Source organism: Carassius auratus, unplaced genomic scaffold (genome assembly GCF_003368295.1).
Source record: "Carassius auratus strain Wakin unplaced genomic scaffold, ASM336829v1 scaf_tig00015268, whole genome shotgun sequence".
Lineage (NCBI taxonomy): Eukaryota > Metazoa > Chordata > Actinopteri > Cypriniformes > Cyprinidae > Carassius > Carassius auratus.
The window spans coordinates 3,907-28,979 of record NW_020524572.1 but is presented as its reverse complement, the minus strand read 5'-3'; the positions used below and the strand labels follow the sequence as shown (position 1 = coordinate 28,979).

At 36.8% G+C, this 25,073-nt stretch overlaps 1 protein-coding gene across 1 annotated transcript; it reads left to right on the top strand.

The window, feature by feature from the left end:
* The first annotated feature begins 2,292 nt into the window (after positions 1–2,292).
* Positions 2,293–24,745, top strand: LOC113074634 (small conductance calcium-activated potassium channel protein 1-like). The gene is made up of 7 exons (XM_026247461.1): positions 2,293–3,343; positions 14,565–15,017; positions 17,081–17,176; positions 17,976–18,394; positions 23,728–23,869; positions 24,215–24,325; positions 24,593–24,745. Exons 1-7 carry the CDS (start codon positions 2,585–2,587, stop codon positions 24,743–24,745), a joined length of 2,133 nt encoding a protein of 710 aa, XP_026103246.1. The 5' UTR covers positions 2,293–2,584.
* Positions 24,746–25,073: the final 328 nt, after the last annotated feature.

Below are 25,073 nucleotides of genomic sequence, written 5' to 3'. Positions count from 1 at the left end.
TCAAGTGGACTATGTCAATTTAATGTAAACTGGGATATTTTTCCATTCTGAAACTGAATATAACAGTCAAATTCAATTGACAGACATTTATGCAAATGAATCCGCATTAACACGAACTGCTCTAGTGTATTTATGAATATTGATCGTTGCCTTCTCTGATCTTGAGGCAGTGTTGCTTTTCTTCAGGTCTGGATTTTTTCCTAAGAAAATGGTCCAAGATCAGCAGAAAGGCAATTAAAGGTAAAAATCTATATTTAGACTGTGTGTAACCTCCTCGTGGCTGTGGGCAAGAAGTTTGAATGTAGTTTAATGAACAGGTGGAACGGCAGGAGGAGATATATAAATAATGCACACTGAGAGGCCTTTATATAAGAGCTGTCAGCTTGATTGCTAAAAGAATTACTTATGTTCACGCTCTTGTACAGGTTAAAATAGAAAACAGATGGCCCTTCTGTTGGAAAAGTGATACCAGGATATTAAATACCTGATAGCCCATAAAATTGCTCTGTTTGTATGGTGTGCTGTTTCCAGGCCCTGAGTGGTTTTACAAATTACAATCTGGTCCCTCCGAGGAGGTTGGATTCTGATGTCAGACGACAGAAATGTGATGAGATTGTTTAATTTAAGTAAACAAAAAAATGACCGTAGACAGTTCTACAGATTCTGTCTGCTGAAAATGACATGTGCTACTTAATTAACACCTTACAATCAGGTTCAGTTTGTTTACATTAGTTTAATGCAGTAAGTATCATGGACTAACAACAAAGAACATTTTTAATTACATTTATGCATCTTGATTTATTAACAAATGATAATATACTGTATGCATTAACTTTTATAACTTGGAGTGATATAACTGTATAACTATGTACAGAAATTATAGAGAAATAATACATTCTGAAAAGTATTTCAGAAACATTTCACAATAGGTAAACGGCTTCTGCAGCAATAATGTTCATATGAATTAATAAAAAAATAACTAATGTTAATGACCAGACCCTTATTGTAGAGTGTTAACGGTATTTTTTATTTTCAGTTTATGTTACATATTAACAGATTAAACCTAAAGTGTTATATCATTTGAATATGAGTAGATGTTGAATGTGTTTAATGGTCGAACATATTTCCTATTCACTTTGACAAATACTCTTCTGGTGTTCATTTTGAAATGTTCAGCCTGTAACTAACCTCACAAAACAACTAACTCTAGCATTGACAACTGAAAAGATTTTCAAATGCCACACTAGGGTCATTTCAGCAGGCTATCCCACACACACACATACGTTTTTGAACATGGATTGGGAAATGGGAATTAATAATTAATGTGGTTGTAAGCAACATTGCCTCCAAAACCAGCAAGCAAATGATACTTCATTCTGCCCGGGAACCCATACAGGTGTCCAGGACTAATTACTTAATGAAAAAGATCAAATTACCAGCTTTCTTCATCTGTGCCCCAGATCCACGCCGAAGTTCAACTCCAAACTTTGGCATCTCTCTGACATCGGCACTCAATCCTGTGAAAACCGACACTACTATCCTGAAATCTAAACAACTTTACTCTTGGGTTTCAGGGCTTTTTAAATATTGGTTTAGGTGCATGTGCTGACAGAAGGAATACAATTAAATACTAGCATAGCTTATTGTTTGAGAACACAAAGGAAGATTGCATTTAAACTGATGTCTATTTATTCTCTGATCTTTTTGCAGGTCACTTGGAGATACATGATAACCTGGCCATCAGCTCACAGAAAGTTATAACAAATAGTTTTTTTTTACAACTTATTATTAGTCCTACTATAATTGTAAATATGTTTTCAGCATTATATAGTAAGGTTTTTTTATAACTGATTACAATTGATCATTTCTACACATAATCTTATGTTATTAAAATGGACAAACCTTAGGCTATATGCTGATGCAAAACAACTCAAATGTCACTTACTGCGTGGACAATTCACCTTGAGCACAATGGTGCCAGATCAGGTCTGTGATTTCAGTTTTTCTCGAATTCCTGAGTCACATTTTCTGAGGATCAAACCGGCAGGATTTGTGTTAGCAACCTAGATCCTTCACCATTAACCCATCACCACCTCCTGAAGACTGGCGCCATGGACGACGACTTTAAATTAATTATTCCTCTTGCGCACACAAATTGTAATCTGGCGATATTTAGCTAAATGTCAATTATCTTACAATTATTAAAATAAAAAAAAAACAGTTATGTTTTCAGTGATGTTTAAATCTTAAACTCGCCCTTTACACACACACATCGCCCGAATCTGACTGCAATGGGATCGCTCCAGAGGCTTGCTGTTGCTATACACTCAGGCGAACACAACTTTTATTTGTTAGCGTTTGTTCGTTAAACCTGCAGTTTTATGAAAATGTAGACTATTTGAACTAAGACGCCCCATCCTTTTGTTTCGATTTCCTTTAGGGGGGTTCAAGCCTTTATTCGGGGAGTCTGCTTTCCCCAGATCCACCTCAATTCGTACTGTGCAATTTTCTTAATCTACTCATTCATATAAACAATTCGAGTGTCACATGAAGGCGGGGCTCCCTGTAACTCAATAGTGACGTGATGAGGCTTGTCTTGGTTAAACCTACCAATGAAACAGGCCTTCTTGACTCCACCGGGGCTACGCGCAGCGAAAGGGTGCCGGATCATTGCAACGCAAAGCGGCACTCCGCCGCAGGTGAGGCGGGGATGCAGCATCGCTACTCGGGAGCCGTCCATCAGCACCACCACCATCAACAACAACCCACGGAGCATAGGGGTGGCCCTGGTCAGACCGCGCACCCCTTGCCAAAACAGAGCCAAGAGAACCTTCCCAGCCCTTTCAGTCAGGAAACACCGGTCAAAAGCCAAGGGATCAACCCAAGTCTCGCAGACCGTTCCAAACCCCCCCTAAGTCGGCAGCAGAGTGTTGGAGGGGCTGCCAAAACTGCGAATTGCCAACAAGATCATTGTTCGTGCAGCTGCGTATTGCAAGAGCATCAACAGCTGTTGCAGCAGCAGCAGCAGCATCACAATCCTCCACCTTCCCTCCAGCTACAGGTTCAGCAGCAGCGCCTGCTTAGGAGCAGCCTGCCCAACTGCTGCGTGAGGGGATCCGGGGAGCTGAGAAGCCAGCAGTCAGCTTTGCTGCAGCAGCACCGTGACAACGACAGCTTGAGATCAGGCGAGCAGCGGAATCTAGCTCATCACGGCCGTGCGTGGACGCCTGATAGATGCCAGGGAGCCAGGAACTCCGTTTCGCCGCGGAGTAAAAGCAGCCCGCTGTCATCTGACAGTCGCCTGTGGTTCGAGGAGAATAAACACAGACACGAAGGCTATAAGGTAAGCCTGCATACACCGATTCGTGCGTGCGCATGAAATACGCATCGTTTATACATGCACTCTGAAGTTTATGCTTAACAGGTGGCCAGTTTTATCAATGCACCCGATTACGCAGGCAGCGCAATACTGGGAGGTCATGCTTGAAATCGCTTGCAATTTTTCACACCAAATCTCGGCCCTGTAGATGCATAGGGCTGCTTTGTAGTTGCTATTGGTATTCGTGTTAACCTCGAAAGCATGGAAAGAAAGAACAGGCGGGGGTGTTTGCAACAGGCTGTCCATGATTCCCATGATGGCGTTTAATAGTAAGTAAGCATTATGAAGCATTCATTCATTCATTCCTACACCTGCATCATTCGTATGTAGCCTAACCCTGAATATTTCTACTTCATTATGTGTGTAACAGCTAAGCATTATTCTATCTATCTATCTATCTATCTATCTATCTATCTATCTATTTGTCTTTCTGTCTGTCTTTCTGTCTGTCAGAGCGTTTGTCGCCTGAAAGGACCAGGGGGCAGAAAAGCAAGACAGAAAGGCAAATCAGTGTCATTCATTCCTTGTGGGAGAGTCGACCCTGTTTCTGCCTCGCTGTTCCATTTTTCTGCCTGTGCAAGCCAAGGGAAAGCCCCCCTGAGTGGCACTAACATGTACTTCAGGCCTGTATTATTCATGACGGGTTAGACATCACTGCCAGAACGGAGAGACATTATCAGTTTAGTTCACAATGCACAGCAGATGGAGGTAAAACCCATCAGTGATCTCTTCCCATGAAATCTCCCATAAGTCTTTTCCCGTTGTTTGCGTCAGTGCCTGTTTCTTTCTCTGGTTGACTGGTTACTGTGTTTGACTGCATTGTGCTTGTTCTAAAAAAAAGTGATTGTTTTACCTGTGTCGTTTGATTAATTTGTTATTTAATTCATTGTTTGATGCAGAGCATTGGTAGGAAGTAAAATAACCCTGGGAGCATAAGCTGTTTGTAGACAAATTAGCTGTTTTTAGACAAATCTGTCTTTTAGGAAAACCACATTAATGCAGAATTCCTTCCACAGGGGGTTATAATTATGCAAATATTTACGCAGAGTTTACAGTTAGGCTTCTTCTTGATCGTGCATGAGAGGGAGTGAAAGCACTGGGATGTGCCGTGGATGTTGTGGGAATGACTGGTTCAGTACGAGCGAGCAGGCAGAGGGGAGAATCTCTGGGTGTTGTTGCTCTGCAGCTGTTGTTCTGCTGCTTAATCAAGGGTAATTTGTGGAGAGTATAATTGGCTGAGCTCTCTTGTCTCTGTGTGTATTCGAACAGAAACAGGCCGAGGGCTCTGCAATACCTGTATGGTATGTGTGTTTGTATCTACTGGAAGTCAGACTATGTCAAACCCTATTGCTGGGATAGTATCGATTATTAAAGGAATAGTTCACACAAAAAAGAAAAATGGCTGAAAATGTACTCACCCTCAGGCCATCCAAGATGTAGATGAGTTTGTTTCTTCATCAGAATATGTAGTTGGAAAAATTTAGCTTTTTATCACTGGCTCACCAGTGGATCCTCTGGAGTGAATGGGTGCCGTCAGAAAGAGTTCAAACAGCTGATAAAAACATCCAGATAATCCACTCTAATGTTGTCGATCAATTAACGTCTTCTGAAGAAAAAATCTGTGTTTATACTTATAAAATAATTAAGATGTTTTAAACTTCAGACCAATGCTCCTGGCTGAAATACGAGTCCATTATTCATAATAACGCTTCCTCCAGTGAAAAAGTCATTTAGCCTGAATCAAGAGAGAAATATGCATGGATCAAGCAGAGTTTACAAGCAGAAGCATTTCTTAACAGATATGTCAGTGGATTTTGATACGTGAGGTCAATAGGGGATGGACTTTTTCACCAGAGAAATAGTTATGGATTGTGGACTTTTGTCCAGAAACTGTGGATTAAAGTTAAAATGCCATAATGATAGATTCATTTGTTACAAACTCACAGCTTTTCATTTCATGAAATGTTAACTGATGGACAGGAGTTGTGTGAACTACTTGTGGATTATTTGGATGTTTTTTATCAGCAGTTTAGACTCTCATTCTGACTGTACCCATCACTGCAGAGAATCTTTTGTTAAGCAAGTGTTGTGATACTAAAAAATCTAACTCATTATCGTCTTTGCTGGCCTAAGGCTGGGAGTGAGTAAATTTTCAGAAAATTAAATTTTTTTGAGTGGTGAACTATTCCTTTAATAAAAGGATATTTTCTGAAACTAACATACTTGGGTCTTTATACATTATATACATTTAGGTACTAAGTGTTAGGTACTCAGTAATATTAATAAATGAACAAAAATGTAGGGGTTTGGGTTAGGAATAGGATTGGTTGTAATTATGCAGAATTTACTGTTATCACTAAAGTAAGTACATAACGTGTAACAAGGACACTAAAATAAAGTGTTATCAAAAACTTTGATTTGGAAATGGTGTTTTTGATTCGCAGCTTTTGTTCTTGTTGTCTTTTAGCCCATGAGAGCCCCTGCAGTTATTTGTGTGATTGCGCACTAAATTTAACTTTGAAAACAATGAAAATTATGTTATGAAGTCAATTGCTAGAGGATGTAAATGTCTTTTTAACCTATGATTCAGGAAACAGTTTTGCATGTGAAACATTGTAAAAATCTAACTTATTGGCTACTTTTCATGATGCTGGAGTTGGCTGGACACTCTTTTTTCAGTATTCCCGATTTCAGCTGCATTGTTAGGTTATAGCTAGTTTGCTTGTTACTAGACCAACTGCTTGCTGCCTACAAGTTACCTTTTTTATGCTTTTTTTTTTAAAAATCATCCAAAAAAACCATGCAAGAAAAAAACAAACATTAGAAATGTAATAGGCAAGATTTGAGTCAGCATTCATGTCTGTGTATTACTGTTGCGGGATGAGTTGTTTTGGAATGGAGGAATGATGATATGTGTGAGCAATAATAATAGTGAAATTGGCTTTTGTTATTATTACATCTCAGGAATGTTGCTTCTAAAGGGTTTGGGACTAGGTGTTCATGTGATTTTTATTTTCTATTCTTTTCAAATACTGGTACATACAGTCCCAAGCATTAATATTGGCACCCTTGGTAAATATGAGCAAAGGTGGCTGTGAAAATAAATCTGCATCGTTAATCTTTTTGATCTTTCATTAAAAAAAAATCACAAAATTCTTACTTATCATTGAAGTAAAGCAATGGAAAGTGGAGGGAAAATCTTATTATGAAATAAATGTTTTTCTCTAGTTTATGTTGGCCACTTTTGCTGGCACCCAATTATTGCAACATCATTTTCTCACGATAATAGCTCTGATTTTTCTCATATAATGCCTGATGAGTTTGGAGAACATCTGACAAGAGATCATAGAACATTCCTTGATACAGTATCAGAATCACTTCAGATTCACAGCTCCTTATTTTCAGTTCACCTCACTCATTTCCTATAGAGTTCAGATCAGAGAACTGAGACGGCCATGGCAGAAGCTTCAGTGACACATTTTTGTGGTGATTTTGCTGTGGATCATTGGTCTGATAGAAGATCTAACCATGGCCCATTTTAAGATTTCTAACAGAGGCAGGCAGGTTTAGATTTTTTTTTATGAAAGTGACGTGACATTCAGCCAAGTATGGTGACCCATACTCAGAATTCGTGCTCTACATTTAACCCATCCAAAGTGTACACACACAGAGCAGTGAACACAAACACACACACACACACACACACACACACACACACACACACACACACACACACACACTGTGAACACACACCCGCAGCAGTAGGCAGCCATTTATGCTGCGGCACCCGGGGAGCAGTTGGGGGTTCAGTGCCTTGCTCAAGGGCACCTAAGTCATGTTATTGCCAGCCTGAGATTCAAACCCACAACCCTAGGGTTAGGAGTCAAACTCTGTAACCACTAGGCCACGACTCTTATCTGTTGGTATTTGATAGGATCCATGATGCCAATATCTGAACAAGATGGCCAGGACCTCCAGCAGAGGAATAGGCCCACAACATTAAAAATATATTCTCTACACTGTATATTTATATATTAGTATATTTAGTATATTTATCTGTGGGCATGGGGTAACTTTGTGACCATAGAAGCCAGTCCCGTTCAAAGTTCCAATCATGTCCGACAACTGATTATGCTGGAGTTTGGAGTTTTGGATGAGTGAAAATATTTTTTCGTGAAAGCTTCCCTAACAACATGTGGTGATGTAGGAGCTGTTGGCTTTCTGACCCCAAGACTCAATTAATCTCTGCGCTTCTCCAGCTGTAGTCCTTGGAGAGTCTTTGGTCACTCAAACTGTCCTCCTCTCCATGCATTAGGACAATATAGACACACGTCTTCTTCAAGGCAGATTTGTAACATCTTTAGATGATTGGAACTTCCTAATTATTGCCCTGATAGTGGAAATGGGGATTTTCTTACAGCCACTTTCTGTTTTGTGAAGTTCAACGATCTTGTTCTGCACAACAGTATATTCTTTGGTTTTACTCTTTTTGATGGATGATTAAGGGAATTTGGCCTTTGTGTTCCTCATATTTATAATCCTATGGAAGAGGAAGTCATGGCTGGAGAATTTCATGCCCCTAGTCAGCTAAAAAAACATTGTAAATATGGATGGGAATATACTTCAGAGATATTTTACTCTCTGGGATGCCAATAATTGTGGCCAAAATGCATTGGAGAAAAACATTTATTTTATAATGTGAGTTTTCCCCCAATTTTAGTTGTTTGACGTCAGTGATAGGTTAGAATTCTGTGAATTTTTTTTTAATGAAAGATCAAAAACATAAACGATGCAGGTTTATTTCCACAGCCATCTTTGCTCATATTTACAAAGGGTGCAAATATTAGTGATTGGGACTGTATTTGAAATCTATGCCTAAATATTTTTTTTTTAGTACAGAGTGATTAATCACATGGCATTTACAGCTCCTTTGATTGGCTTAGAAATTTCTGTGGTTGAGCAAAGAGTGTAGATTTCTGATTGCAAATCCCTGATGGTAGTGCGTCAGCCAGGCAACTGGCATTGAAATGCTAACCAATAGCCTTCTCCAGTTATCATGGCTCGATTTACCTAAGAATAATAATGGCTGAAACAAATCACTTGCAAATTTTTTTCTTATTTAGTTTTTTTTTACATCGAACCAGGCTCTGAGGTGCAATTTTTTGCAACACGAGATGAGGGAAGATGTCTGGATGTAAAGATCACATTTTAATAGTGGAGAGCAGTTAGAAAAGATATTGTCGAATAGCGGGATCTGTAATCAGGTCTCATGTCTGCTGCAGACATTTCATTACAAAAAGAGACCTGAGGAACATAGAGTCCGATGCTACATCTGAATGAATTCAATGTCAAAATAGATTTCCTAAATTGAATTTGTACAGACCAAAGCTTGCAGACAGGGGAACGAATGAGCAGGGGAGGGTGAAGTCTAAGGGCCCTTCAGCTTTGACATGCACCGAAGAGAATATTGGTTAATATGGAAAATTAGCGAAATATGAAATTATGAGGCTGAGACAATGAAAACGCCATTGCAACTTGGTACATTCTTAGCCTGTTGCATCAAAATGGAGATGAGCAGATGTTGTTTTTGTGAGTGATGTATGATAAATTTTGTAGATGTATCGCAAATCAGCATAAAAATGTTCTACAACTGCGCTGCTGTGTAATTTAAATGACTCTTCAAGGTCATGCAAAGAATTTCTGTCTTTGGTTGTTACAGCAGCTGTGCTGTCATTTATGTTGGAAGTTACATTGTCATGGATCCCATTGGAAAGAAAAATCACAAATGAGATCTCTGTAATATCCAAATTGTTCCTCTTGACAGCAGTGTGATTAAACAGAGAGCAAATGGAGACTTTTGCTTAAAAAATGCGGTAATCAATGTGCCTCCTCTAGAGTTTCAGAATAGATCAATGTCACTAACTGTGTGGGAATTTGTCAAGATACTGAAGGTCTGCAATGAAAAGTAAGGGATTTCTCCACGTACAGTATATTTGTAAAAAATTTGACTAGAACAGCAACACACACACACACACACACACACACACACACACACACACACACACACACACATATATATATATATATATACAGTCATGTGAAAAAGTTAGGGCACCCTATTGAATTCCATGGTTTTCTGTATCAGGACATAATAATAAAAAAAAGATAATAGAATCTTAAAATTGGAAAATAAAATCTCAGATGAACAACATCACATATCACACTGTCATTATTTATTAAAAAAAAATGGAAATGCCATGTGTGACAAAGTTCTGTTGTAGATTTGCTGGTGTGCTTGGGATCATTGTTCTGTTGCATGACCCGATTTTGGCTCAACTTTAGCTGTCGTATGGATGGCCTCATGTTTGACTCTAAAATACTTTGGTATGCAGAAGAGTTAATGGTCGATTCAGTGACTGTAAGGTGCCCAGGTCCTATAGCTACAAAACAAGCCCAAAATCATCAGCCCTCCAGCAGCATGCATTACTTTTTGCTTCGAGGTGTTTGTGCTGATGTGCTCTTTAGGCTTTCACCAAACATGGCACTGTGCATTATGGCCAAACAACTCCACTTTGGTCTCGTCTGTTCAGTGGACTTTGTTCTAGAAGTCTTATGGTTTGTTCAGATGCAACTATGCAAACGTAAACCATGCTACCATGTTTCTTTTTGAGAGAAGAGGCGTTCTCCTGGCAAGCCTTCCGAACATGCCATACTTGTCCCATATTTGTCATCATATCATGAACTTTATTGTTTAACATGTTAACTGAAGCCTGTATAGTCTGGGGTCAAGTGTTTGGGTTGTTTGCCATTTTCTATGAGCGTTGCACAGTCTGATCTTGGGATGAATTTGCTGGGACTTCCACTCTTGGGAGGATTGGTGTCTGTCTTCCAGTTTCCAATAATCTTCCTCACTGTGGAATAACGGACTTTAAATTGTTTGGAAACAGCTGTATTACTCTTCCCAGATTGATAGCATTGATTGACAATTGCTTCTCTAAGATAATTGCTGATGTCTTTCCCCCTTGGCATTGTGTTAACACACACCTTAAGGCTCCAGACCAGCAAACTGCTAAAACTTCTGCTTTTTTTTTTGTATGATGTAAATTCTGATGCAAAAAATCATGAAATTCAATAGGGTGTCCTCTAACTTTTTCACATGACTGTATTTACTTCAGTGATGCTCCTGGACAAATCCTCAGTGATTTTCCCTGGGGTCATTGGGTTTAGAGTCATTAAACAACAATCAGACTTGTTTCCAGGTAGCAAACCCCCTAAATATATATAAATATATACACACACACACACACACACACACACACACACACACACACACACACACATATATATATATATATATATATATATATATGCATACACACACACACACACACACAATTTCTGAAGTATCATGTGATACTGAAGACTGGAATAATGCCTGCTGAAAATTTAACTTTACTATCACAGGTAAAAAAACAACAACAACAACATAGTAAAACAGATTAAGTATTCACATTATTTTGTAGGGAACAGATTTTAGTATATGGTACCTTCTAACATTTCCAGGAAGAAAGACTACTAACACCTTTGACTACTGGCTTTCTCTGGACATTGAAAGAAAAAAAAAAGAGCTAATTTGGCAACTGGCAGACCAAGTTGGCCTTGGAAAGAGTGAAAGTTTTGACAGGAGCTTTGCTATGTATTGCAATTGATCCCTGGAGCTCTTTCAACAGAGAGACAGTCGCTGCTTGTAGGAAATCAGTTCTGAACCTCTTGGTCTGTTTTATGATGTCTATAACGCCAGTGTATTTTAAAGTAGAATATACACACAAGTGGTACAAGGACAGTTGATATATTTCTCTCCAGCTGAAATAGCCTACAGTATTTTAGAGAAATCTGTTGAAGTTCTCCACATATACTCCAAAGTATGTTTGTTTTCCAGTAAAGGCCTGAGAGTCCACACCACAAATTATAAAATATAACAATGACGGCACAGAGAAACAATGGGCCCTATTTTAACGATCTGAAATGCAAGTGTCAAAGCGCGAAGCTCAAGTAACTTTGTGGGCGGGTCTCGGCGCTGTTGCTATTTTCCCGGCGGGATAAATGGCTCTTGCGCCCGGCGCAAATCTAAAATGGGTTGGTCTGAAGTAGCTTCATTATTCATAGGTGTGGTTTGGGCGTAACGTGAAATAAACCAATCAGAACTTCATCCAACATTCCCTTTAAAAGCAGGTGCGCAAGTTCCGTTATGGATTGCTATTATTATGGCGTATTTACCAGGCGCACGCCAGGAGCGGTTCACAGCCGAGGAGACTGATGTTCTTGTAAGAGCAGTGAAAGGCAGAGAAGTTGTGTTGTATGGGGATGGGAGAAACCCACCCAAAATAGCGTCGGTTAAACAGGCGTGGGAGGAAATAGCCACAATTAGTCAGATGTCCTTTTATACACATGTCTTGCCACTATTTGGCCAACAGGTCTGATCCTTAATTAGCCTATTAAAATTAGCCTGAATAATTTGTAAGCTAGATTTATGCCTATTTTTTCACATCTTCGTGGCACACCACAATGATTTCCGTCATCTCACGTGTTAATATTTTTTAGTGTAACAATTTTATGATTACATGAGCAAAGTGTATGCACGTTGTGCACGCTATACATTATGGTCAAGCATGCGCCCTTAAAATAGCATAATGAACAACGCGCAACGCGCCACTGACTTTAGACTAGGTTTTTTCTGGTCAGTGGCGCAATTGTTTAATGGAACAGCAAAATAGCACCAGGGATTGTTTGCGCCGGAACACGGCTCCTTTTTTGCGCTGAACCGCCCAGGGAGCGCAAGTTCATTCACTAGTTTAGCGACGTGCTTCTGTGGAGGGAAAAACGCGCTTTGCGCGGGTGCAAAATAGGAATGACACATGCGTCGGTGTACAAAGTCAATTGCGCTGGGTGCAAGATAGGGCCCAATATCATTGGAATCACTTTCAAAACTATTTTTATTTTTTCCAGCAGATGAACGATAAAAATATAGACCGCTAATCCATCCTGCATTTAAAGAGCTTGAGCATTTAAAGAGGCAGTTGACATACCTGCAGCGTGCGGTTATTATACAGTAAACTGAATGTTATTGTGCATTGGTGTGGAACGCTGATATAGTTATTGTAATCGTGATCATGATTGTTTTTGGTGTAAATGAGATTAAAGTCTCTTTCTGTCCTTCATTTTTAATATTATATAATATTATTTTTTCTGCATAGTGTGCATTAGAGTATATTAAATTAGATATTCAGATTGTTCCTAAAAGGGTACAGATAGCACAATACTGTACTTGTGGGCAAGTTCCCACAGTCTACTTTGAAGAAAACAAACACAGAAAGTGAGACAGACAAAAAGCAGTACAGAATATATATTCTTTGTTGCCATGTCAGCAGAAAGCCATTTGAAAGACTCCATGAGAACTGTCGCCCACAAGGGGCCTTGATAGAAAAATTTACTCTTGGGTGTCTTAAATACTTTTTTTCTATTCCTGAATGGTATTATTTGTAACCTACGTTTAAGCGTCAGTGTCTAGTAGCAGTCTTGTAGCAGTATCTGCATAGATGTAGGCAGTACAGCATAGTGCAGTAACATGGATAAACAGAATATTTCGAGTAAAAACAGTGAAACTGTAAATTATGGTGGAGGTTCAAGCAGTGATTCTGGATTTAACGTGGTCTTTACAAAGGTTCAACTAAACCAGCAAAACCAGGTTTGTGATACGAATGGATTTCAGGTGGTGGCACAACTAGTTTTGAATAACTATGACTAATCAGCAGTGTATGTTGGATATGTGTGTGTATGTATTCAGTACTGTTTTCAAAGCAGCTGTCATTTCTAATCCAGTGGTGTCTCTCTAGTCAGATAGAATGTGGGTCTACGTTGTGGGTTGCCTATCAGAAAATGACATTACAGAAGTAGGTCTCTGCAAATGAGTTGGCATTGTGTCAGCCCAGCAGCAGTAGCTAGATAACAGAAATGGATCCTTATTGCCATGAAAATTAGAACAGTATAAATTCAGAATAAAAATTCAATTCTGAAATAATTTAATAGTGTGAGATTATTGTAAGCAAGTTTTTTTTCTATCATCTTCTTAGGCATTATTGCAAGTATTTTGCTGTATTTACTGTTCTGTAATATAATTACAGTAGGTGAAATATTCGCTAAATTCCAAACATTGTGAAAAATTTCAGTGTTACAATTAATTTTTTATTTTTACAGATTAATTTTTTTTTATTTTCATCATTTTCCCTGGGATGCACTGATAATGTTAATGTTAATTTTTAAAATGCTGAACCAAAACACCAAACAAATTTTATGGCATATTTCAACCCTTAGAATTTAGGATCTATTTTTTGCTAATTTGCACGTGAGACTTAATACCTTCTCTTTGTCTGTTGGGAATAATAGTATCTGTCCTACTTCCTCCATTGTATTTTACTGGGACAACCAAGTTACTGAATACTAGTGATAAACTGGTATATTCGCTTATATTTGTCTCCCTACTTTTAGTTCCTCTATACAAACTAAACCATTTCTGTTGTATGATTTTTTTTTTTCATTTTGAGTAAATATTATGTAAAATAAGTTTTAATTTTAGAAAGTATGTCATTTTAGCAACTCATTTGTATTCTAAATACAGTAACATCATTACACATTCATGTGATATATACAAAGTTAAAAAAAGAAAAAAAACAGCATTTATTTGAAAATGCAATCTTTTGTATCATTGTATCTTTTTATTAATTTTGCATCCTTGCTGAAAAACAGTATAAATTTCATCTTACTGATGATAGAATAGATTGGCCATTAGCTGTAGAATTTTTTTGCTTGTTGTTTTTACTTTAACATTTTATTATTTTTCATTTTCAAGTTTTTGTTTATTATAGTTCTGTGATATTTATCATTTAAATTAGCCCGCTCTTTAAGTAAATAATTTATTTCACATGACCAAAAGATTTCTCAGTAGTCACAGCACATAGACGATTCTCCTTCCACATGCATTATGAACACTGTAGATGCTGGCATATAATGTAGTTTTCTAAAGAAATGTCCATTAAATCAGCTTTGTTGCGGATTGGTAGTGCTCTCCCCATCACATCAGCTCCTGGACACAAAAGGCAATGATAAAATATATTTTCATTTCTGGCAGGTGAATGCGGATGCCAACAGGCTGAGCCATGCTGGATCGCGGCCTTCCCTGTCCCACGGCGGCCCACAGTATCCTCAGATAGCCATGAACAGCTGCAAGTACAATGGAGGCATAGTCAGACCACTCAGCAGTCTGGGGGCGTCCCGGAGGAACCTAGCAGAGCTGGACTCTGAGACACAGCCTTTGCAGACCCTACACTCTTCCGGCCTTGAGGTGGTGGTCTCCAAAGGGAACGGGGAAGACCCTAGTAAGCAGTCCACTGAGAACCTTGTGAGGCAAAGACCATGCAGCGCTCCGCATAAGAAGAACAAGGACATTGGCCATAAGCTCGGGCACCGGAGGGTGCTGTTCGAAAAACGCAAGCGCCTTAGCGACTACGCCCTGATTTTTGGAATGTTTGGGATTGTTGTCATGGTGACGGAGACCGAACTCTCCTGGGGAGTTTATACAAAGGTAAAATTCACCCCAGACACTGATATTTTGAAGTTTTGAAGTTTTGTCCATACAATAGAAATCAGTGGGAAGCTATGAACGAAACTAGTTAGTTACCAAAATGTTAAAGTACAACATACAGGTTTGGAACGACATGTGGGTGAGTAAGTGATGACAGAATTGACATTTTTGATGGGCTATCACAATTACAAATGTCTGAATGTCATAGATGGAAAAATATCTAAGTGGCAAGTAACCATTTCCTAACAAACGATGCTAAAGCTATTTTTCTGTGGCCTTTAACCAATTGATTTCTAAGCTGGTTTGCCAGTCTAAGCTGGTTTAAGATGGTCTTCCAGCACAGCCAGCAGAAAATCTAAAAATAAAAGCTAACTCAAAGTATCAATATACTATAATCGTATATAAATAATGCTAAAACATCACTCTTTGAAGGTTTATAGAATTAGGATAGGAATAAGACATTCCTAGATTGAAATGTCCAGTACTTTTTGAGGCCGCTGCAAGTATACTAGCACACTTTTGTTTTGGGTATTGGTTGAAAACACATACTTGTAGTTAAGAAGTTCAACCTGCTTCACCAAGAAAACCCACTGTCTTGTAAAAAGGCTAGACCAGCACTCAACAACATAAACCAGCCTGAACTACCATCAAAATTCATGCTTGTGCAAACATAATATTGTGTTCCTGTGGCTCAGTGGTAGAGCATTGCATCAACAGTGCAAAAGGTTGTGGGTTTGATTCCCAGGGAACACGCATACTGGTAAAAAAAAAAAAAAAATTATAGCCTGAATTCACTGTAAGTCGCTTCGGATAAAAGCGTCTGCTAAATGCATAAATGTGGATGTAAGATTGTCTTTTTCAACAGGGCGGTGATGCATCACAAGATTTCACATGCTAAGCTGTGCTAGATTTATACGTCTTCATGCTTAGTGCTTAGATTTTTACTATGTAATTAAATGCCTCAGCATACTGAAGTCTAGGAGTCATCTATTTATGACAGTTTAAAGACACTTAAGGATAAATTCATCATTGACATCAGCTACTTTGTGCATATACGTCCTTAATGGATAGAGGCATCAGAGAGCATCAATCAATGAAATATTCATAGCATGCTCTTGAAAATTACATTGTGTATTACAATTACATTATTTTGTCCCAAGGTACAAAAAGGACATGAATGAAAGAACAAGAGCTAAGATTAAGGGATAGAAACAGAAATTATGATTATATGTGAAGAAGAAAAAAAGTCGATACTCAGGGCTCAGAAAATCACTAGCCTGACTATTGTGTCTTCCAGTCAGGCAACCAAAATATACCATCAAAAAATCAAAGATACAACCAGCTGGTTTAAGTACAACTCAGGGGTGATGTGTTCTTGTGGCAACTTCTTAGCAGCAATTTAGCAACATAAAAATTGCTTAAAATTCAGTTTAAAAGTGGGACTGTGCGTAGTTTTGATTATAGAACAAGTGATATTAACCAAATACCTTATTTTACTCTTAAAACAAGTACTTTTATTCCAAAAATTCCTATTCAAATCCTATTCAAATGCTAATTGCTAAAAACTAAAATTCTTTATATAGGTAGCTTTCATGCATCACAAAAAATAATAATAATAATAATAAGATTCCTACAAAGTTCAAACTCCACAAATATCTGCTTCTTTTAGCACATATGAGAGACTAAAATGTAAGAGATTATAATTTTATTTTATGATTATTTTACTTTCTCTTATGTAAAGCACACTGAATTACCATTGTGTATGAAATGTGCTATATACTGTAAATAAACTTGTCTTTCCTACTGTACATTCACACAGCAGCCGTCAAGAAATGGTGTTTATCTCTCTTTTTAATATATTTACTCTTGTGGATGACACGTTTATCCAAAGCAACACACAGTGCAGTAAAGGAATATTTTTTTATGTTTCCTTACTATGCATGTTCTCTGGGAATCAAATTCTCACAAGAAAGATTGAGCTGCAAATGGTTAAGATGCAAGAACATAAAAATGTAAACTAATGTAGTTGTTTTTTTGTTTGTTTGTTTTCAATGTCTCTGCAGGAATCCTCATATTCATTTGCACTGAAATGCCTTATTAGCCTCTCTACTGTAATTCTGCTCTGTCTGATCATTCTGTACCATGCACGAGAGATTCAGGTAAGTAGCTGAATTAACCTTGGAAGCAATAAACATGAGCAGAGATTGAGACTGGAGCCTAAAAGATTACAGAGGAAGCACTTATGCCAATTCCTAATGACTTATAGTAGCAACAGAATTAAAACTCGCCCTGGCTTTTGTAATTCCTGATATCTGCTTTCAATGTCTGTGCTTTTTTACCTATCCATTAAGAGGTCTTTATAGAAAAGACACTGATTTTGATTAATGATGGTATTACAAGTGGGGCTTATGGCTAATAGGAGATATAATTTAATACAGGCCTGTCAATCAGTTGCTGTGTGAGCATTATTTAATGACTTGGAACATCAGATGATGGTCAAATTACTGAATGGATGAACAATTAAAAAAAACTTTATTCCTGATTACAGGTTGTGTACAACACAAACATTGAAATAAAAGAGAATAAATCCATATTACAGTCATAATACTAAAACCACAGAGAATGCTTTCATACTGTTTATATTGTATATAAGTTTATTTATATTAGACTAGTTTATATTATATAGTGCGTGTGTAATATATATATATATATATGTATATATATATATATATATATATATACACACACACACACATATATACACACATTAAAATGTACTTCAAGCAGGTCAATTTATCACGTTTTAAAAATGTTTAGAAATTAATTCTATATAATATATTGTATGTAACATCTAATATCAATTCTCATCCAATTGTAAATGAAAGATGATGAAAAAGATCATAATACTGCTGCAGCACCCATCAAAGCATTCAAATGTGTTGTCTGTCTAAATTTCAGCTCTTCATGGTTGACAATGGAGCTGATGACTGGCGGATAGCCATGACATACGAACGTATCTTCTTCATCGTTTTGGAGCTGCTGGTGTGCGCCATCCACCCCATTCCAGGTCAGTACGTCTTCACCTGGACCGCCCGCCTGGCCTTCACCTACACCCCGTCTGTGGCGGATGCAGACGTGGATATCATCCTCTCTATCCCCATGTTCCTGCGGCTGTATCTGATTGGCCGGGTCATGCTCCTGCACAGTAAGCTCTTTACGGACGCCTCATCACGCAGTATCGGAGCCCTCAATAAGATCAACTTTAACACACGCTTTGTCATGAAGACTTTGATGACTATCTGCCCAGGCACGGTCCTGCTGGTTTTCAGCATATCATCATGGATCATTGCTGCTTGGACAGTGCACGTCTGTGAGAGGTGAGATAAACCTTTGATTTCTTAAGAAACACTGTTTCCACTTGGAGTATTTAAAGTATATTCTACCCAAAAATTAACTCGCCCCTCATTTTGATCCAAAACTCTCTTTAAAGATACCTTTCTATAAAAAAATGAAGTTTAAAGATTGTTAGAGTAGTGTTTTGTTTTTCTTTTTTACAAGAAAAATACTGAATCAGTCTTTTTACTTTAAAATGTCATATTTAATTAAGTGTTACTTGCCATTTCTTTGTAATTCATTTTGTAATGTATTGGCAATTTCTAAGTGAAAATTGTTGTAAAAAAAAAAAAATATATATATATATATATATATATATATATATATATATATACCATTTTTTTCAGTGTATGGAACACAAAATATGAATTTCTGATGACAAATCTCTGAAAATATATCTTTTACATAGTATATGTAAGTGAATTAGTCCGTCAAGCTCTAAAAGGACAAAACAATCACCATAAAAGTAGTCCATTTCATTCATGCACTATTTCCATGTATTGTGAAGTCATTCAATAATTTGTGTGATGAACAGATCAAAATGATAAACTAGAATCATGTAGCTGACATTTTGCCTGTATGGCTTTTATAGTCCATTTCAGAGTTTATTAGAAGTAAGGGAGCAATATCATACATTTCAGTCTGTTCCTCACTTAAAGGCTTCATAAGTATTGGAATATGCCACATATATGGACTACTTATATCATACTTTTATGGTTCTTTCTTGTCATTTTAAAGCTTGACAGACCAAGTCCCAATTGACTTTTATTATATTGAAACAAGTAATCAGGATATGCATCTAACAGTGGGTTAAGAATCTCTCTCTTTTTTTTTTTGTTGAGGTAATAATGAAAGATTTTTCTTTTTTGTGTAAATAATTCCTTTATTTATGTAATTCTTTTCATGCGGTGCAGTTGGTCAAGACCCTATGTTGTTGCCTTTAAAATGTGATGTCAGAGGCAAGCGGATGTGTGTGTGTTTCATTGTTTACGGTTTTGTTCTATGTTTCTCCCACATGGCTGCTGCTGGATAGGGGTCCAAAGTGAGTCTGTGATCTGCAAGGAAAAACTATCACTTGGCTCTTAGCTTCTGCTCATCTCTTGATGAGCTATACTTGCAAAACGGCAAATTGCTGGCATCCTGGAAATCCCAAATTCTATTTATTTCCAAATTCGGATCTATTTGTTTTCTCCTATAAATGGTCTGTCATCTTGTAGCCTCTGATAAAGAGTGGTCTTAGTGTTAGGTAATTACATTTTTGATTCATTCTTTTGATTTTGGGATTTTCACGCAGCTGACACCATGTGTCAACATGGTGGTCATCATGTTCATGGCAGCCTGTTCTTTTCCTAAAGCGCTGTCATATATTTGACCTTTTCTGGTGCTCTCAAGTGCTATTCTTACCAAGATGCCATCTTGACCTAGACCTCGGAGGAGAGTAAAGATCCAGTATGTTGTCATGACCCATAAACATAGAGAGAGATGCACAGCTATGCTAATAAAGTCATCATGAGCTCTTTAGCCAGGTTCTGCACCCACTTCTTACCCATTAGGCTATACGTGCCACATCATCCACCTGCTTTTTCTTTAATGCACTGCACCACAACAGTAGTCAGTAATGTATATATGTGTTTTCTTCAACTATGACCACTTTTGACCCTGGCTTATAGAATGTAGGCCTAGTCACATTTTTCACAGTTCTATTACTGTTGTTTAATTTGTTTACTCAGAAAGTTTAACAGCTGACATAAATGCATCACAGGAGAATTGCTAGCATTCTATTCATTCCAATTCTTAGCATTCTGATGTTATATTTATTGATAGCATTCTATTCTTAACTTCTTCCCCACACAAAGTTACAGCATTGTTGTATTGATAGCGATAGAGTTTCTTTGTTTTACATGGTCTTGCTCATGATGCAAATGATGCCGCAACTGAGGGCTGGCATATTTTAACATTAAATAGAAAGCTAAAAACAAAAACTAGAAAAAGTGTTAAAAGTTATTGAAATGTAAAAACATTGTTTGATTAATTTCATATTTTATGACTGAAAATAGTTATTTAAATGATTTAATCTTACAAATTAATTAATTAATTTAGTTTTTAACCTGATCTGAGGTACAAGAATCACTCATTTAAGTAACTTTTTCAGATTTTAATTTCTTCCACACAGTATTGGTTATGGTGTTAGTGATATTTTTCTTAGTTTTACATGGTAATAGCTTAGTATGATAAAACTTTATCAGTTGGTCACGATGCAAATAATATAACATATAAAAATATATAATATAATCCAATATAGAACATATATATATAAAGATGCAAAAACATTATATTATTAGAATTTGTGTTTTACTGAACAAATTTCTCTTTCTTTAAATAAATTCAATTATAATTAACATTTTTGTAGGGATAAAAATCAACCTCAGCTTCTGCTCTAAACTTTAGGGAGCCCTTTATGTTACTATAAGATGAAAACTTAAATTTAATTACTATTCATTTATACATTCATTTAAACATAAGAATCAACATGTATGCAAACATGTAAACTGCTCATAATGCATACGGTTTTTAATTAACCTCTAAATGATAAAAATTATATTTGTTGTTGAAATATATTCATTTACACAATGGCTCTCATAACTTGTTTTGTAACAGATTTATTTAAACATATATTAAATAAATTAAGACATTACTAACAGATATGTCTTTCAGTTTCAAATGAAGTTCCATTTATGCAGTGGTTAAATCAATGCTGTATTTGCTCGGTTCATATGCGCACCGAACTAAAAGACCCATACCGTAAATCTTTAATACAAATACGTTTACCGTTACACCTCTAATATATATATATATATATATATATATATATATATTAGAGGTGTAACAGGGAACAAGGATAAAACTAAGAAGTGTAGTAAAATTTCTCCACATTTACAAAAATAAAAGTGCCCATAATTGTTGAAAAACACTTATATCTTCAATGAAGTTTATTTTTCTTACCCCATTTTTTTCTTGTTTTGAGAATTTGTGTTGTTTTAAAATTAAAAAAATAAAAAGTTTAGTTTTTCAGACAAATGTATCTTGTTTTATGCATGCCTATATATGGTTACTGTAAAGACATTTCGATTTAGAAAATAGATTTTTTTTTTGCAGTGTGGCTGAGAAAAAAGTGCTGAGGACACCAACTAAGCTAATGTGCTAGTCAGGTGTCATGCTAGCTTGTTATTTTTCTGTATTCTTATGTCTTGTGTAAGAGTTATAGTGGATGAATCTGTCGGAGGAATGGAGAGGTGCTTTATCAGCACCTTAGAATCCTCCGAGACACTGTATTTCGCTTCACTTCACCCCTAAATGGCCACAGCTACTACTTCACTTTAAATCATTTGCCAGCAGGCTAGTCGACAGAACTCGTTTAATAGCACTCAAGCTAATGAGTTCTCAGTTTAATTCATAGGCATAGAAGCTGGATGCTCACTGATTGATTTATTTGAACATAAATGTAGATTTCCTCTGTAATCAGCACATGGACATATTGTTCATGCTGACGGAAGATGGATTTGAGGCCAAGAGAAGACCTTGTTCTGAAACTTTGACATCATCATAATTTTTTTTTTCTTCTTCTCTATATTTGGTGTTTGGGGCGAATGTTACTGAAACTGAGAAGACTGTTTTGTTACGAATTTTTGTTTGTTTGTTTGTTTTCTGAAAGAATCAACATAGATGTTATGCTGTTCCCTTTACAGAAATTTGCCGTGGTAACCTCCAAAAGTGTAACCAAAAGTATAGTAACTGTGATGATTGTTACTTTCAGAATGGTTTTGCCATATGTATATTTTTTTATAATTTTTTACAGTAATGCCAGAAATACTAAGTCACCACGTGTTTAATTCTAGTAGCAGTTACTGTGGTAAATTTCATGTAAGGGACAAATCTATGTTTAAGATTCTGTGATATGTACAAATGGAGCTCTCAAGTAAGTGTTCTCTGATTTGAGATAATGCTAAAGTGCCTTGGTTGAAATCGACTGCCTGAACACTCTTATGTGCCCCATACTGTCAGAGCAGTGCATTATCTGAGTTCATGGCAGCTTTGGATTTGTTTACACTGCCAGCATGTTTTTCCATATACCCTTTTTATTCTCGTGTAATGGACTGTGACTCCCACAAGTTTTACACAGACGCATTCTCCACACCAGACCGAGCTAGAACACTGGGGAACAACAGCAAGCCATCTAATGGGCCCTGGCTGCCCTCTTGATCATACGAGCAGAATATGGACAGCACACCTTTCAAATTATGTACACAAAGGCACCTTGATTCGTATTTGGCTTGTCCACTTTTTTTATCCAGTGTGGACAGGCCTGAATATTGATATATGCTGTTGCATTCCATACTTATTGATATTGCACTTTAGGTTGCCTTTAAGATCACCCTTCAAATGTAATCGGGCTCTTCAAAGACCCCAATGCAAATTGTATCTGTCTATTTCAGCTGTGCACCACTGTCAACGTGCAGTGCTGCTCAAATTTCGAACAGACTGTTTGTATATAGCTTTTGTAACCATATTATTTAGTATAGGACAAATCAATGAAAATATGATTGCAGCAGCACAGCGTATTAAGTAGGGGTTGGAAACCTGGACTCTGCTACGAGAGTACTGTAGCTCCAGGTTCATTTTGTTTGTCACTGTAAATGTAGCTACTATTGTATTTACTTAAATGTGTTTCAATTATTAAAATACCTAAACTAAGATTCAAGATTAACTTAATTGTTTTCATTTAATTTTGTTTGTCAGCATCAATATAAGTTTTATTATATCTAATGTAATATTTGGAAATTCTATAAATAATCTAAAGTGTCGTCTTCCAGTTAATTTGGTTTCTTAACATAAATGTAGACAGTATAATATGTATTAATTTATTCAAAATGATTAAATAATGAAAATAATAAATACATTTAGATTTTAACCTGAACTAATATACAAGAACCAGTTCAGTTATCTTCCTTTAGTTTATTTAGTTTGTCAACATAAATGTAGCTAAAATTATATTTCTTAATTGATTTAACTTCTTGAAATAATTTAAATTGAACAAGTTAGTGTAATTTTGAACCCTGAATATAAAATAATCTCTTTTTCCTAATTTAGATGAATTAAATGTATTAAAATTTGAACTTTTTTCATTTTTGTTTATTTATATTATATTTCACAAACTCGAACTGGATCACCTTTAAACAATTTTCTTTTTGAGAATGATCCTGTAAGGTGTTGTTTAATTACTAATCCAGTTTGTTTTCTTGTCATTTTATCTCATCAGATATCATGATAAAGTGGAAGTCACCAGTAACTTCTTGGGAGCCATGTGGCTGATCTCCATAACCTTCCTGTCTATTGGTTATGGAGACATGGTGCCCAACACATACTGTGGGAAGGGAGTGTGTCTTCTTACTGGGATCATGGTGCATCTCTCTTTTATCCTTCTAATTATGAACAAATGATGTGCAAGTTTTACATTTCAGACTTTCATGTTCTTGTGAGTCTATCTGCATATATTTTATAGTTATTAGTGTCCACTCTGCCATAACATCATCAGGCAATAAAGCCATTTTGTAGATAGACTGCATATGAAAATTCTATTTTCGAGACATTTGCACCCTTGTGAGTTTATCTGCATATTTTTTATAGTAATTAGTACCCACTCAGCCGTAACGCCATCAAACTGTAAAGCCATTTTATAGAGCAACTGTATATAAAAAGCCTTCTTAATGATTGTGCATTGATTTGTGTTTTTTGTGTGTTTTCAGGGGGCCGGTTGCACTGCCCTAGTGGTGGCTGTCGTGGCCAGGAAGCTAGAGCTCACCAAGGCTGAAAAGCACGTCCATAACTTTATGATGGACACTCAACTCTGCAAAAGAGTGAGCATATTTTAATATACAGAATTGTTGATGCAAATGTTGATGTTGCATAAGCCGTGGAAACCGGCCAAGGTTCCCTTGATGAGATCATCTTCTAGACAAAATCTGGCAGGCACATTTAACCCATATTGCTAATTTACCAGGAGTCTACATCTAGTATAATTTAATCTTTTCCAGACATACTGTACATCTTTCTGTCTACACTAGCTGTAGTGATGTTTTCAAATTAATATTTCAGTTTCTTATCTGGATTTGATTTACTCGCAGGTGAAAAACACGGCTGCTAATGTACTCAGGGAAACATGGCTAATCTACAAACATACAAAGCTTGTGAAGAAGATTGACCATGCCAGGGTCAGGAAACATCAGCGCAAGTTTCTGCAGGCCATTCACCAGTACGTATATTTGCAACATCTGTAATCCTCCTTTTGCTATGTGTGCTGTCTGCATTTGTATTTTTATATGAGATGAGATATAAATCTAAATTTGATGGTGCTTAAAACTAGATTTAGTTCAAGTTCTCGCTTTCCAATTTAGGGAATCTCAAGTTTTTTTAATGGAGTTCTGGAAACGAAATTGAACCTTTTAGACTCTATCTCAACCTCATATTTCCTTCCTAATTTATTGCCACGGCATTTTAAGATCTTGGGTGTTTTACCTGTCAGATCATGGGTTGAAATCTTGATGCTGATGATGCCGAAAATAAAAAGTTAGGGATAGTACAGAGTTAGTATATCGGACAAGCAGC